We start from the raw sequence: 16973 nt of genomic DNA on the forward strand, positions 1-16973 counted from the left end.
TGAAAAGAAATATTTAAGTCCAGTGAGTGCAACCACAACAAAATCCTGGCTGTTCAATCTTTTCTTCCTTTTTGGGGGGGTTTTAACCTCAGCTCATGCGTAGGCCAAAGTGTGATTGTTCAATGTCACTATTGGTTCCACTCACAATTAAAAGTTGGAAATTCCCAGCTAGTAGGTTGTAATTATAACTTCCGTGACTGTGTGTGTGTGTCTCTGTCAGATATCATCCTGAGCTTAGGTTTCAGTGTAAATTCTTTTCAATCATGTGTGCGCGTGTGGTCGAACTTTTCTTTACATAAAAATGCAACTCGTGCAACCACTCGCAAAACCATGTCAGCAGTATTTTTGCATATACAGCACATGGGAAATTTGATGTTATGTAAATCTCAGATGTTTTATGGTTATTAAAGCGGCAGTGAAAAGACAGATTTGGAAAATGCTCATGGTCAGCAATAATGGAACAAATTCATGTAAATGCACTACAAAGCTGTTGAACTGACAGAGTAGCTGTGGTGGAAAGGACACAAGTCTTGCATTAGCATTGCAAGCATGAATTTGCATATACAGTCAGCTAGCTTGTTTGACCAGTTTGCACATCTAAACTCAAAGCCATTAGGATTACTGCTTGGGTTACTGTGGAACAGTACAAGCCACCGTTTTACTGGTGGGAAAGTAGATGGAATGCAAAAACGGTTATGCTAATTGACTTTGATTGATGCAAAAACGTCACTTTTAAAGGCAGAAAACTGTTCCACTTTCACTTTCAGCTTATACGTTTCCATTACAGTCCATGATGACTCCAAACTCTACTTTACAAAATCAAAAGAGTCCCAAGATTTGCAAGCATACAGTTGCAAAGACCTGCAAACTGTTAGATTTGACGTGCAGCGACTTGATGAGAATGGTATCCCTCTACTTTCAGTAAAAACTGGGAGAGAGTATGTTCTAAATATTCACCTAAGCCACTGAGTTTAAGCTGAGACTTGAAATAATACTTAAATAATTCACCATTGGACTTAAATCTTGTTTGGTTTCTCCTGACAGGAATTTGTGATTTTGACTTGGAAGTCATTGATTGTCTTGACTTGTGATTTAACGTGAGGCTAAAGATCTTTATTTTGGACGTGACCTTGAATTGAGTTTGTCTTCAGCTGAGACTTGATTTTCTATATCTGCTTTTAGTTAAAACTTTGACAACTTGTTGATCTTGGCTTGGAGGTTGACTATTAAATGTAGGACTCTGCAGACTAGCAAAAAATATATATTGTTCCATGTCTGGCTGTGAAGAAATGCATCTATATACAGAAACACTGCAGCATAACAGCAACACTGAAAGTTGTCTGGAGCAAACAGTGCAGTAGCTACTATGTGTAATTTAACAGCGCACATCAAACAGATGAATGGCTAGACTAGAATCTCTCTGTTTTATGATGTCAATGTCATTTCTTTTTCTTATCTGTTTCTGAATGAAGCGAGGAGTGAGTCAGGTCTTCTGCCACTGAGCCAGTGCTTTGATTTATTGCACCAGCACCATTAATCAGGCTTTGAGAGAGAGTGTAGTGATAAGGTGATAATCTGTTTAATGCTTGGGTGTGCCTGTTTGTGTGTTAACCCCTGTTTGCTGCCTCTGTTCGGCAGGTGGGCACTGCACGCTATATGGCACCAGAGGTGCTGGAGGCCCGACTAAATCTGGAGAACATCGAGTCTTTCAAGCAGACTGACATTTACTCCATGGCTCTGGTCCTGTGGGAGATGACGTCAAGGTGTGAAGCTATTGGAGGTCAGTGCACACAGTGCACACTGCACACACATGTAAACACACAAACGTGTTCAGTAATTACCAAGCTGTGGGAAGTATGGTGTAATGTAACACATAAGTGCACACTCACTCTCAGAATAAAACAAATCTGCTCAGGTGAAGTGTCTCAGCAACTGAGATGCCTCTACAGTGACAGCATGCTCTGTGAGTTTTGGCCTGTCAGATCAAGCTCAGCAGGAGAAGCAGTTGGGCAGAATGATGTTAACATGTCACATAATGAAGGTGTGTGTGAGGTCTAACTCAGTTTGTGCCGTGGTTAATGCAATGTCATAAAAATGACTGATTATCTTCTACCTTCCTTTCTTTCATTCAGTCATGTCTCTTCAGTCATGAAACAACTGGAAGTATTTGGCTATTTCCTACACGTCACAATTACTAAAAGAAAAGGAAAACATCACTTTAATCAGCTGACTTCATGCAATACGTTTGAAGGCCAATTAAACTGCTACTGTGTGTGTGTGAGACCTACATAGTGTAGACAGTAGTTTCAGGACTACTGTTTCCTGTTACGTTTTTGTTTTTGATGGGGGCAGCAAGGAGGCTGATGGCCTCATCTGTTGGACTGCACCTCAACCTTCAGCTTTAGCAGCAGGAATTTGAGGAATGTCTGATGTGTGAGGGAGACAATCTGAACCGTGCGGTTGCCCTTCTTTGGGCAGGAAATCAGGGGGAGAGAGCTGGAGTGGTTACTGTACCTGCTTCAGCTGTGTGTGTGTGTGTGTGTGTGTGTGTGTGTGTTTGTTTGAAACTTGTTCTGGTCTTATCTTGCTTTTTCTGCCAGTTGGAAAAAACAGAAATAGAAACTCCTAATCCACCAAGCAATGAACTGCAGTCCAAGCAATCAGATATTTGTGGCCTAAACAGGAAACCGGTGACACACAACCGAGCTGTTTCACATTTGGCTGCATGCTGTATAATGAATAGTACCAAATCATCAGTAAAGAACAGAAAGGCAATTCTTAAGCCACCAAATCAAATGTCAGTGGAAGATCACGAGAATCGAGGACAAGGAACAATCTGTAGGGCAACAACACAACAACACACTACTACCTTACAGTAGCTAAACACGCACACAATTAGGAAAGTGAGTTTTGATACCACCAGTTTTGTTTCAGTGCTGGAAGGGAATCATTTCGCTCTTATGCACATGAAGATGTGTGAGTCCTGCATTAAGGTCACTTTGATCAAACATCTTTCTATCGGTAATTCTCACCTTGCAAAATTAGATTGTACCATAGCCTTTAAATCTCAGAGAGGACCTTTTAATGAAGTACAGCTCACACAAATTTGTTTTTGTGTGTTTTATTCCAGTCTCCTTAGAGTAGAGAGGGACTCTCTGTGGTTTATGTTGTTCCCTCTGTCTCTTGGGTTTTTCTAGACAGTCTGAGATATTTAGAATGAGACAGTCACATTCCAGTGTGTGTGTGTGTGTTTATTTCCTCTGTCTACACACAGTGTGTGTGTGTGTGTGTGTGTGTGTGTTTATTTCCTCTGTCTACACACAGTGTGTGTGTTTCTTCAGAGTAAAGAGAGTCACCTGGAGACAGTGTAACAGAAATGGAGGTCTTAGACAGATGCCCTCATCTCATCCTGTTTCCATGTCTCAATCTGGGAGTGTGTGTGTGAGCGTGTGTGTGTGTGTGTATTTCCTCTGTCTCCACCGCAACAACAGAGGTCAGAATGGTCGAATCGAAATACTACCCTGCTCTGGCATTGTTGTTGTGGTCACTTATAGTACATTCTCCGTGGGTCTCTGAGCATTTTATTTACTTATCCTGAATTAGCCTGCAGGGCGCAGCAGGGCGCAGCAGGGCGCAGCAGGGCCCGCATGTTCAGTCTGAGCTGAGGGTTATGCAGAGTAAATGGAGCAGGGAGAAAGGTTTGCACCATGCCAAGCAAAAGCCTTGTGGGCCACGTAGGGACACTGCCATTAGCAGCAGCTGGTGAGGGGTTGATAAAAAGCTAAAAGAACACAGAAGCCCTCCATGGTTTGGCTCCAGGTTACATTTCAGATCTTCTTAGCCTGCACTTACCCACTCGATCTCTGCGCTCCTCCAGTCAGATGGTTTTATCAGTTCCACGCTCCCAGCTCAAATCTAGAGGTGACAGGGCTTTCTCCATTGCCGCCCCGAGACTCTGGAATAGTCTCCCCCCCTTCATAAAATTCTCTTCATCCTTGGAAGTCTTTAAATCGAATCTCAAGACCTACTTATTTTCCAAGGCTTTCGGATCTCTTTGATATTACATGTCTTAAAATTCTTTTTTTTTAAAAAATGTTTTCTTTCTATTTTAATTCTTTTATTATATTATCCCTCTGTTCAGCACTTTGGCCGACACTTGATGTCTTTTAAATGTGCTATATAAATAAAGATGACTTGACTTGACTTGACACAGAAGTTAATGATCAACATTTTGGAAATACGCTCACTTTTTACCTTAGACAAGACTGATACCACTCTCTGTAATTACTGTAGGGTTATTGTAATCTCAGTTGCCAGTTCATTCGACCCGTTTAGCTAAAAGTAACGTGGTTAGCCCTTAAGAACAATCCTGCCCTGATGATGTTTAGATTGAAGAATTCCTCGACACTGAGTGTGTAGGACTTAGTTTGTGACTAATTTTAAAATTATTACACGTACGGTGAAGAACATTTACAATTTTATTACAATGCAATTTTCTACTGGGAAATCTTGGATACACGTGTGCTGCTTACTTTAACAGTTAACACCCCTCTAACTGTTGCTGTACCTCTGGCAACAACAGGGGTACGCCATGTTCCCTAGCAGGATATTTTCTTCAACATTTCCACAGGAAGTGGAACTCTTAAGATATACCCCTTTTCTCATTTCTTAGTTTGCACGTCCTCCCTTTCCTCTCATCCTCTTCTCATGTCTTACTCCCTCTTATCAGAGATGCAAAGTAAGGAGGGGGAGAGAGACACAGAGAAGCATCCTTGCATTGGAATCTCATTTTAAACTGATGTATAATCAGTAGAAAATGGATGGTTGGGTGAACAATAAATGCACCAGGTGCAGGAGAATGAGCTTGACCCACTTAAGTCTTACAACCAACAGGCTCCCACAGGACACCCTCAAAGGACCCAGGTCCATGCGCCACATAATTTTGATGTCATAGCTGTGCAATATATTTTATATTACTATAACATCTCTGTTGGTGGCTTTTTTTCTTTTCTTTTTCTCTAAATTCTCTAAATAGCTTTTAGTTATTTTTGTATCTTACATAAACTGGCAGCTGAGTGTAAACATTTCAAGATAACTAAGTGTGTTATCTCCGGTCAGATACTAAATTACCCATTAAAATAAAAATAACGCAGATAAAGAGCAATAACAGTAAAAGACAAGTCAAATAAGACTAAACAGACAAAGAGCTGAAGAATACAGTAATTCCCAACAAACCAATCAAATGAGAACAGACATGAAGATAGGACTGACTGCTTCTTTCTTTTAAGTTTCAGGTATTCATTTGGAGGGAATCTGCTATTTCAACTTGTAATCCCCCCCCCAATCAAAGTACTACTAGCAGCACTGACATTAAACTTCACAGCACCCCAAGCGCTAGCCACAAACCTGCCACAGGAATTCAGCCCACAACTTTCTCTAGAGATGGGCGGGTTCTTTGTTTCTGTGGAGAGGAGATTTTGTTTCGAGGACAGTGTGGTTCATTAGAGTTTACGCAGGTTCATTTCTTGCAATCTAGTTTGTTTTGCATCAGTGTGGGATCAGTTTCATGTTATACTTCTCTCGAGAGTCTGAAATCTCTCAAACGCCAAACATGGAGATGTTTGTCTGGAGATAGCAGATCCCAGACAGCGTCGCCAGCCACGGGGTTTCTGCTAACCTTCAGGCCACAAAGGTTTCAGACAGATAATCTGAAAAGGAAACTGTCGTAAACCACTTTCCAGCACTTAGATTGAATATGCCGGGATTTTAACTGCGGGCCCCAGACAGCAAGAGGAAAGTGAGACTGAAGCTCTGGTTGCAGTCTCAGATGAAATTCTTCTCATAGCTTTTCAAAGGTCCAGAGAAGGAAAACAGGCCCCACCTCATGTAGACCGCACGTGTAGTCCCCATGTATCATTCACAGAAAAAGGACAAGTGTACAAGAGCCAAATCAGTAATGGAGCATGAAATAGGACCTTTTCCACTCTGTGATGTCTTGATGTTTAGAAGGTACTCCACCTCTTTTTATTTCTGTTTTCAACTCTGTGCTTCAGCTGTATGCAGTCCAGGAAAATGTGTGGTATTTATACCAGCTCCACAGCAGGAGATCTAAACAGCAGAAAGCAGAGGACAATACCAGGCCTGGCATAAATAGCCCTGCAGGGAATGGGCCATGCCCGTCTGGGTCCTGTTTTAAAATACTAAAACTGAGGGAACTTCCACATGTCAAAACAGGAAGTGTGGGTCTGTAGAGTCAGCGTTTCTGCACATAGTCCCAATCCTAGCCCTCCAGTTTCCTGTCTGCGGAATTTTACCCCAACCTCCTAACTTCCTGTATTTGAGGATAAGCAGCAGGGCTGCACGTGGTTATATGAAACTGCATCACTTATCATATATTTCACCGCATCATTCTGCTAACCACTACATCAAAGCATCTAGTTGATATGGAAATATACATAGCTATGTAGACATTTACTAAGTGCTTTGAGATTAAATGGGAATTTGAACAGCTACAAGTGCCGCTTTCCTCAACTCTGGTCTTTCTGAATTCGTGTTTCCACTGTCTCACTGTACATAAATAAATTTAAAATGGGGAATTGACACTCATCACAGATAATAAGTCCTTTATTAAAGATACGTGCAGAAAAAAAAACTCGTTAGCTTAAGTGACAGCTGTGTGTTAGCCTAGCTTGCTCTGGTAGTGCTTCATAATGCAGCCCTTGACTTCCAGTGTTATCTCCCATCATTTCTAGTGTCGTTTTAAACAAACAAGGGAGTGAAATTTGTAGCTGTAGTTTTAACGGTAATAGCAAATTATAGTATAGCATAATTTATACTGTACCAAAAATGTTTAGGGAGTGAAAATATAGAAAAATGCATGTAGATGGCAAATATTGAGAAATGACTTCTGTATCTCATATTGAGTTTGGAAATTTAGGATTTTACTATAGGTAGTGACATACCAATGACTGCATCTTTGGTCAAAGGTGGTAAATACACTTTAAGTTTAGAAACATTTCCAAGTTCTTAAAGTGCTGTTGCAGACAATGTGAGATGATTTGAAGGTTCAGAGGTGCCAGTTAAATGGTTGTGAGGCTGTTGAAAGTTCACGAACGAACACTGAGCAGCAGGCCTTTAAGAATTGCAAACCAAACTAGTGAAACTTAACCAAACATGACTAATATTTTGGAAAACGAGAGAACGAATGTAAAGGGAAACCGAGTACTTAGCCCGAATAGAGTCAAGGATATTTAGACCTGGTCTAAAATGTGGTCAGCCTCAACTGACTAAAACACCCAGAGATCCACCCAGACACTGGACTGTGTGTGACCTGTGTGACTCACCAGGTCAGGATTTTCTTCATTTGTATAATCCTATAAAAGCACTAAGATCTTCTAACCAGATGCTCTTAATGCAACCTAAGTCTAGGTTGAAAACCAGAGGCAACCGTGCCTTTGCTATTGTAGCTCCTAGACTGTGGAACAATCTCCCTATTGCCATTCGCTCTTCTGAGACTGTTCAGTCTTTTAAATCTCATTTAAAGACCCATCTTTTTACTCTGGCTTTGATGTAAGATAGTTTATCATTTGGTTGGTTTCTATGTTTGTCTCGTCTTGCGTTGTATTTGTCTTATTTTTATTGTATTTTTTTTATTTTTTAAATTTGTGAAGCACTTTGATTAAAACTGTTGTTTTTAAATGTTCTATATAAATAAATTTTGATTGATTGATTGAGGATTTAGTTCCCTTTAGAATCAAATGGACTTCCAAAGACCATTGGTTTGGAGGCAGCAGAACAGAGAAAAGCAAACTGCAGCAAAATGTAGCACAAATGACAGTTTATTAGAGAATAATACTCAGTGTTTAACAGGTTGGAAAGAACACTTTGTTATTAAGCATAAGAACACTGACGTCCAGGGATAGATTATTTGCTAATTATTTGTGCATCATTTCCGGTGTCAGATGGGCAAACAGAAATGAGTTTGCAGCGATTAGTATCTCATTACACAGCAACTGTGAGATCCTGGGAGCCTTCCTTTCCGGGGTTGGAGGCAGACTGCAGCTGCTGTGAGTTCGGTTTCATGAGGTCTGGACCCAATCCCAGAGCCTTGTTTTTCATTTTTCATGGTTTCAACATGATGCCCTCCCACCCCCTGCACCCCAGCTATTTTTTGAGCATAAAAGAGTAAAAAAATAAAAGATTGTTATTTTGGTGTTCTTTGCTCTGCGGTTGCAAATAATGGCTTGTTAGCGGAAGCTGATTTGTTTGTTTTTAGACACGATCGTCATTTGAGTGCCAAAGTGGGCATTTTTCCTCCCGCCAAGGCTTCATAAAAGCAATTCTTTCCCACTGTCAGCATTATTGGTGCCAGTGCACAAGGCTTAAAGCTCAGGTGGAAATTCAAGCTCAGTGGTTTTGGGGTGTAATGACCTCATACCAGGATGCTTTTGCACTTTCTAGTAAGGTTAACTCAGCCACCTGTCACAATCAGTCTCCCTCTCCCTCTCTTTCCTTTTCTTCTTTATCTTAAAATTTTCATATATCATCATACGCACCTTTCAAGATTTTGAAAATGACAAATACTGGTACATACAAGTGGCTGTAAAGAAGGATGTGGTTTACTTGCAGCTCAGTTTAGGGTCTGCAGGGTCTGATCTGTGAGTTGTGCTTGTGTTTTGCAGAAGTAAAGGATTACGAGCCGGCGTACGGCTCCAAAGTGCGAGAGCACCCCTGTGTGGAGAGCATGAAGGATAATGTGCTGAGAGACAGAGGGAGGCCTGAGATCCCCGACAGCTGGCTCAGGCACCAGGTGAGTGCGTTAGACTGCAGTACTAATCAAAATTTTCGATGCAGCTTTCTACAATGTAGAACAAAAGCTAGGATCAAAATTAAAATAACACAACTCAAATAAGTTTCATATTTTACATTAGTAAATATGTATCTATTGTCACCATTTTTTACACGCATAATTTTATATAACACAAGTGTACATTTTGAATGTAATAGTATGTTTAACTAATTTATACGATAATGTATCCCCTTTTGTACATTGTACTTGTTGTAGTTTATTTATTTTTCTATGCTTATTATTATTTTTCTTTGGTTTAGTTTAGTTATTTTACCTGTGTGATGGACTCATAGCTAATAAGCACAATGGAGTGAAAACAAGTTTAAAAAACTAATTTTTGCAGTAAAAGAGTAAAAGCCAGCCTTTGACACTTGAAATAAATTTTCAGCATAGGCTGTGGCTCGTCTCTTTGCTCTTTAAACAGTTTTGCATTTAACACTTTCCCTATATTCAATCCATCTTTTTGGTAAATCCTAATTATAAATTGCTTTGCTTGTTTGTGTGAAGACAGCAGAGACAGAGAGACATGTTAATGCTGACATAAATGCCAATCACATGAGTGGAAGATTCAATTCAGCGCCAAATCACAACAACAGTTGCCACAAGGATCTTTATATTGTAAGGTAGACCCTACAATAATATATACAGGGAGTAAACCCAACAATCATATGACCCCCTGTGAGCAAAACACTTTGGCGACAGTTGGAAGGAAAAACTCCCTTTTAACAGGAAGAAACCTCCGGCAGAACCAGGCTCAGGGAGGGGCGGGGCCATCTGCTGCGACCGGTTGGGGTGAGAGAAGGAAGGCAGGAAAAAAAGAGCATTGCTCTCTAACAAATGTGATGCATTAAAGTTGAAGTACAATAAATACTACAACCTTTTTAGTCACGGCGGTTTCAGGCAGCCTCTTTGCTGACTGTGCTACAGTCAGCCACCTTCTAAATACGGAGACAGGTTTGGTTTTAATAACAGTTTAGTCCCAGTAGAGGTGCCTCCAACTTTACTCTGCTCACTGTAAAATGGCAATTAACTAAACTAATTTAATGAGGTGAAAGCTGCCTTATGCATTTGTAACATCTAAAACCGACTGAGTTCACTGTTTCTAAATAATGAAAGTGTTGCTTTTAATTTGCTTTTTAACTTCAGTGCTTGTACATTTATAACTTCTCTTAGAACCACTATAACTGGTTTGATTTCACATGTAAGAAATTTTTAACTAAACTAACCAAGTCTCATTCTGTGACTATCTTGGAATTATCTGACTTTTATTTCAGTGGTCACTGGGATATAAAAACTACATATATAGAATAGTTTTATGTCTGCACTCATCTTTGCTTTTGTAGAATTCTCCTAGCACTCTCTCTCTTTTAAAAGGTTTCTATCTGATAACACATGCTCTCTGCCTCCCTCTACAGGGCATGGCAGTGATGTGCGCCACCATTAAGGAATGCTGGGACCACGATCCCGAGGCCCGCCTCACTGCACACTGCATTGCCGAACGCATCTCTGAGCTGGAAGACGAGATGGGCAAGCTGTCCAGCCGGAGCTCCTCGGCGGAGAAGATTGTAGAGGAACTAAAGATCCCAGTAGAGGTGGAGATCCCAGAGGAGGAAGTGAAAATTACAGAAATACAAAACATCATAGCTGTGGACTGCTCCATTAGCGACAAGAAGTGAGAAAAATGCCACTTCCTGGGATGGGACTGAGGACTAAACTTTGAATAGTGTCCTGGAGCTCAGCTCTTGTAAGACTTTGAGCCAAGCCGAGTGTGGGTCGCAGCGTCATCTGTCATTGTAGCCCAGCAAAGATCAACTTTTGGATGCTTTTGGTCTTCGCCACGTCTAAGATGTGGCTCGACATAATCAGCTGATAGCTACAGAACCAAAAAAGATAACTGGAAGCTTCTCGAGATACGCTGAGCGTGGCAAGTCTGACGGGCTTCTCTTCAAGGTCTCTCCATGAGAAACAAACTGGGCAATACATCCTATACCAAAGATATTCAGTGTGCACTTTACCACCTACTACTTATTACAGATGTTTTTATGTACTCTAACGTGCCTTTTGCCTGAAAGTGCCTTTGTGTGTTCAACTTTGAGCCAAACTGTCAGCAGCGCCTTAACACTAATGATGCTACAGATTCCATCCTCACCAGCAGGAAATTAAAGGAATACGTGTCTGTGTGTGTGTGAATGTATGTGTGTGTTCTCTTTTTCTTTCTACCAAGCTATGCCTTAACTTTGTTTTCCAGATAAACAAGCACGTTGTACACAGAGACATAAACTGTAATACAGATGACAAATCAAAGCTAAAAGGGAAAGTCTTCCTTCTACAGCGCTTATGCAGAGATCAAAAGACTATATAAAGATGTATTTTTTACAACTGTGTATGTTTTCTGTTTGTATCACCAGGAAACTGAGTGTGCCAAAGATCGTTTATCCCGCTTTTCAATAGAATATGTACCATATGTAAGATATTGTAAATCTTTTAAGAATTAAATATATCTGTATGCTGATTCTGTTGACACTGATTTTTTTTTTCCAAAGCAGTTAATCAAAACTGTGTCATGTTTCCTTTTTATGACTGTTTTGTTCACATCTAACATCACTTCTAACTCCAACTGTATCATTAGTTTATGAGACTTCTACATCATCAGTGTCATTTCTCTAGCCATAACACACTTATATGTTTTTGTTTGCTTAAGATCAAAAGCTGTAAGCAATAAACTACACAAAACATGCCAGATGTAGCAAAAAACTAATAAATCAAATATGTAAATTTATGTTACATTTTTTTGGGTCAGAAGTACAATAAATGTAATTTTAGTGGTTTAGGCTTTAATGTATTTGGATCAGGTAAGTGAAACTAAAATGATTTAAAAGTGAAAGCTGCATTTATTCATGTTTGACCAGTTAGAGGCAGCAGAGCAATCCCCACCTCACAAAGTTATGGTAACTACATTAGTTAACAGCTGACCTATTTAGATACAGAGCTACTTATCTGTTTGTTTCACTTTCAGCTTGACTTTGTCCTCCACAACTGAGGAAATATCTGCTCTTTAGTTGCTAACTGCAAAGGCTGCAAAGCTTTATCAATCATTCCATTTATATATCCATGCAGTGCCGAGATGCTGAGGTTTTCTGCAATTGACAATACAAGGATTCCCTTTCATATACTATAAAGAAATCTAATCCACTGCACATGCATCAGTATAAACAAATGGATTAACAGTGGTCAGTGTTGGGGAGTAACGGAATACATGTACCGCCGTTACGTATTTAAAATACAAAATATGAGTAACTGTATTCCTTTACAGTTACCGTTTAACCGTTAAGGTGGTATTTAGAATACAGTTACTTTGTTGAAATAAATGGATTACACGGCGGTACTTCCCTGTTTCATATTGTGGCGGGTCAGGACTGTTTGGGTTTTGTTTGACAGCTACGTTCTGTTGTTCCAGGCGGCAGCGTTACGGTTACCATGGTTACAGGGTGACACGCGCTACTGTGTGTTTCCTGGGTGAGAGAGCTTTTTGTTGTTGTTGATGTTGTTGTGCTAAGCTAATAGGCAGAATGCTACAGGTATAGCGCTAAAGAATGTAGCATCATAGGCAGTGTAGTCCGTGCTGCAGGGAGAATGGACTGCCATACCGGTTATGTGTCTGTGAGCGAGGGAGGGAGAAAAAGTATGAGCTGTCATCGAGCAGAAACAGGAGCTGGAAGCATGTAAATATAATAATAACCACTGCAGCCAAGAAGAGTGCCTGACGAGCCCAGTTGTAAGTAAGCTATTAAGACTCGACTGTACACCATGTTTGTGTTTTTCCTCCAAAAACAATAAGTTCCGTTGGAGCAGCCTTTCAACGCCTCTCTCTGTCTCTCGCAAGCAAAGTTGACCCAGACAACAAAGTAAAGCTAGTTTTCGGCTACGAGCCCGACGTATTATCCTGAGGTCCCTTTACTATGGTTCGGAGCCGTGGACCTTCAGTAATAGCAATAAACCACACAGCAATAGTACATTCATGTAGTTGTAAAAAGCATGATAATATATTAAGTAATCCAAAGTATTTAGAATACATTACTCTCATTGAGTAACGTAACGGAATACGTTACAAAATACATTTTGGGGCATGTATTCTGTAATCTGTAATGGAATACATTTTAAAAGTAACCTTCCCAACACTGACAGTGGTAAGGGCTCTAGATTTAGATGGGGAAACCTGTTTCGGTTGCAGACACTTAATGCAATACCATGCTTCCACCAGCATGTAGACATAAACGTAACAAAGTACAAATACTTCATTACTATTAGAATTTTCAGGTAACAACTTTTTACTTTTACTCCACACATTTTATTTTATGATGTGCCAATCTGAGACAAAGAGACCAAAAATATGTGACTTATGCATCATTTATTCCACGTGGGGCTGGAACATTTACATAATGAGTCGGTTACATAATGTGTCTGCAAGCTAATGAACAACTAGAGAGAGAAAAGAATGGTAGATGAACTGGACTCAGAGATGCAAACTACAGGACAGGAGAGGGAAAAGGTAGGCTGTTTTGAAAGGCAAGGACTGCTCATTTGATACAAACTTTATAGGTAGCAAACATTTGCTGCAATAGGCGTAGGCTGCTGGGGGATTCCCATGATGCATGAGTATTTTATCCAGTTTTCCTTCTCTCTCCCCAGCTGGTCCTGGCAGATGGCCCCGCCCCTCCCTGAGCCTGGTTCTGCCGGAGGTTTCATCCTGTTAAAAGGGAGTTTTTCCTTCCCACTATCGCCAAAGTGTTTGCTCATAGGGGGTCATATGATTGTTGGGTTTTTCTCTGTATGTACTGTATTATTGTAGGGTCTAGCTGATATAAAGCACTTTGAGGCGACTGTTGTTGTGATATGGCACTGTAAAAATAACATTGAATTGAATTGAATAGGATAGAAACACTGTTGGGAAAAATTCCATAGGAATTTAACCTTTTAAGCCCCAAGCCTAACTGATCTCCTGCCTTTTGCCCCCGTACCAGGGGGCATTGGGGCTTAAGAGGTTAACAGGCTATATTAAATTTCCTCATTTATTTCAGGATTTTTAATCACACAATGGGCCTACATATGATATTGTTCTGAAGTTGTGTTTTTCATTTAGTGAAACAACCTGCAGAACAAATGGATGTCTTACAATTTTGTGTTATTCAAAGGTTACATCAAATTACCAGGAAGTGTACTGCTAAAGTGTTTAGTTTGTAGTACTGTGGTAACTTTAACAGTGATGTAATATATTGGACTAGTGCTGAGCAACAGCGGTGTTCATGTCAGCGTCACAGAGTCATTAAATTCCAACTTTATATACACTTTTGTCATCTGTAGGGCTTGGAGAGTCGCCACGATAGCTCTTGTAACATCGATTGAATTTGGTTTGCTAAATCCACAAAGAGCAGCAGCCCACTGGTCAGCCTTGTATACAAAGAAAACATCCTGGAGCTCACAGTAGAAAGTATTGTGACTTGTATAGAAGTTTAAATCACCTAATCTGTCTTTGTCACTTAGTCACATCTTGTTTTTGTGTCACTCTGTTTTCTATTCTTGAGAGAAATTTGTGTGAAATGAAATCAAGCATAATTTAAAATTGCACGCTAAGAATTCTTTTCCATTCACTTCATAAGACTTTATAATGTCCCTTTCCAGACTATTCGTAGCTGTACTATATTTCTTTTTTTTTTGTGCTGTAATGCTGCTATGGCTGCTTCACCTTGCTCCTGACACCTTGTCAGGAGCTGAGAAAAAAGCAGTTTTCACATACAAAGCAGAGTAGGTGTTAATCCACTTTTAGCTCTAGTTTTGATCTTCACCCCGTCTTATTTGACTCTTTAACTTCTAAATGCTCCACTAGATCCATCTAGTAGAATCTAACTATGTCTGTATGTTTGCTTATTAGAGGCTTTCACTGAAAACAGGTGAAAGAATCAAATAATTTTGGATGGAAAAACAGCAAAATATACTTGCCAGAACACAAAATGAATGAACTGAAAGATGCTATCAAGTTCTGCAAACTTAATTCAAACTAAAGAGCTGTGTAATCATTTCCTTTTCCTTTCATTTACATTTTAACTACTCATTTGATCCATTTTTATTATAAAATTAGAATAAGTAGTGGTTCAGGTTCTCTTTTTTTACGTTTGACTTGAATTCAGGCCCCAGAGCTGTAGCTTAAGATCTATTTTGTGATCATTTTAAATAGCACACTCTGATTTGGAGCACAGCTGCTGTTGCTGTTACTGGAACTTTGTTTTTTGTAGTGCAAGCCCTGCTTTACCTTTAAATACACAGTTACAGTGACTGAGAGCAGTCAGCAGCTTCCAAGCAGCCGAGGGTTGAGGGTCAGTTGAGCAGACAAGCTGTTTTTAGTGCAAGAGGCTTTTGGGAGCAGTGTGGAAATGGTTTTAGTGGGATGTCCGACACAAAGTGTGTGAGTGTGGTGCAGACATTCCTCTGGTGATTTTATATCAGGAAAAAAAGTAATGACAGGCTTGCGATTCCCATGAACCAGAGAACAGAGGGTACCACATCACAAGTAGTCATATAAACACACGTGCTTACATGCTTCTGTCCCTCCAAAGGACCTAACCAAAACGTCACCCCAACCTAAGCATAAATCTTCTAAGCCCCCAAAGATTACGTCATTTACGATTTTCTTTTTGCCCCCAATATATTGCTATGTAAACAGATTCATGTTGAAGCAACAAGTGTACAAAGAAACACATGTACATGCCTACAGAAATTTGGGTAACCTGGGGTTATAAAATATTTAAAAATTATAACTTGCATAAAATAATGGCATTAATCTGTCTTACAGGTTCCTATATCTTTAACTCTTTGCCTCTTGAAGCATGTATTTGCATCAGACATTAGTGGAGGTGATCTCTACTGATATATACTGAGGTGTCAGATCTCATCATTAAGGATACAGGGGAGATCGTCAAATGTCACCTTTATGAAGGAAAGAGTTTGGATTTTCATTCACGTTCCAGTGGCTCAGCCGAGAAGCTTTAGTGTATTTTTGCCTCACTATATAATATCTATCTGGACAGCTTCCAAGCTACTCATTGATTCACAACCTGAGAAACCTGTGAAGACAATAGGTCAACTTCCATGTTTAACAGCTGGTGAGGTGTTATTAATTGTTTGTTTGTTTTTTACCCCCATTTTAAACCCAACATACCTTTGCTGATTATGGCTTATTTTAAAGCAATCTGAGTCATCCAAATGTTGCTCCACAGACTTTAGGGGGTCCTTTTGATCTCTTTTGGTAATGAGATGTGGTTTCTGTTTGTGCAAAATTGCTGCTCATTGGAGTGGACAACTTTAACCGGTCGCAGCAGATGGCCCCGCCCCTCCCTGAGCCTGGTTCTGCTGGAGGTTTCTTCCAGTTAAAAGGGAGTTTTTCCTTCCCACTGTCACCAAAGTGCTTGCTCATAGGGGGTCATATGATTGTTGGGTTTTTCTCTGTATCTATGAAGCGCCTTGAGGTGACTTTCGTTGTGATTTGGCGCTATATAAATAAAATTGAATTGAATTGAATTGAATTGAATTGAATTGAATTGAATTGAATTGAATTGAATTGAATTACTCAAGTGTCAGCAACACCTTCCTGCAGCTCCTCTGCAGTCAGGTTAGGTTGCTATGCTTTTCCACCTTGCAGACATGCAGTTTGATCTTCAAGCTTTTTGATTGTGATTTTTTTTAATGACATGATCAAGAGTCCTTGGTAGCCATTCATTGTCTGTTTCAATGCAATGATGCTCTGACACTTTGTAAGTAAAAGCAGGCCAAACTATTCTGAAAGAAAAGAAAAAAAAGCGAAGTTAGTTATATTTGTTCAAGGTTGGCCAAACTATTAAATCCAACTGGCCTTCATTCCCTCCTCCGCCTCTGTTTCCCCTCCTTCTCCCTGGCTCACTCCTGTTCTTTCCATCTTAAACCTCATGCCACTCTTTGCTGGTGAACTCCTGGCATCCCTGTCTCTCATCAGAGGCAAACATTCTGCATCCAGAATTAACTTTTTTCCATTCTTTTACAGGCCTCTGTAGTAATCCAGGGTTTTGTGCATATCCCAGAAGCCCAACTCTGCCTT

The 16973-nt window shown here is 40.1% G+C and overlaps 1 protein-coding gene and 1 long non-coding RNA gene across 3 annotated transcripts in view; one reads left to right on the top strand and one right to left on the bottom strand.

The window, feature by feature from the left end:
* tgfbr2b (transforming growth factor beta receptor 2b) overlaps window positions 1-11360 on the top strand; it is a 42080-nt gene extending 30720 nt beyond the window's left edge. For both annotated transcript variants that reach the window (XM_085178406.1, XM_085178408.1), the window contains 3 exons: window positions 1639-1780; window positions 8682-8809; window positions 10264-11360. In XM_085178406.1, the coding sequence (XP_085034532.1) occupies window positions 1639-1780; window positions 8682-8809; window positions 10264-10524 (531 nt within the window). In that variant the 3' untranslated portion in view covers window positions 10525-11360. The remainder of the gene's footprint in view (window positions 1-1638; window positions 1781-8681; window positions 8810-10263) is intronic.
* Window positions 7633-16198, bottom strand: LOC146507663 (uncharacterized). The gene is made up of 2 exons (XR_014876991.1): window positions 13896-16198; window positions 7633-13819 (listed from the first exon to the last, which is right to left on the bottom strand). It is a non-coding gene; the product is annotated as an uncharacterized LOC146507663 (long non-coding RNA).
* Between the last annotated feature and the right edge of the window lie 775 nt (window positions 16199-16973).

Source organism: Neolamprologus multifasciatus, chromosome 11 (assembly GCF_963576455.1).
Source record: "Neolamprologus multifasciatus chromosome 11, fNeoMul1.2, whole genome shotgun sequence".
Classification (NCBI taxonomy): Eukaryota; Metazoa; Chordata; class Actinopteri; order Cichliformes; family Cichlidae; genus Neolamprologus; species Neolamprologus multifasciatus.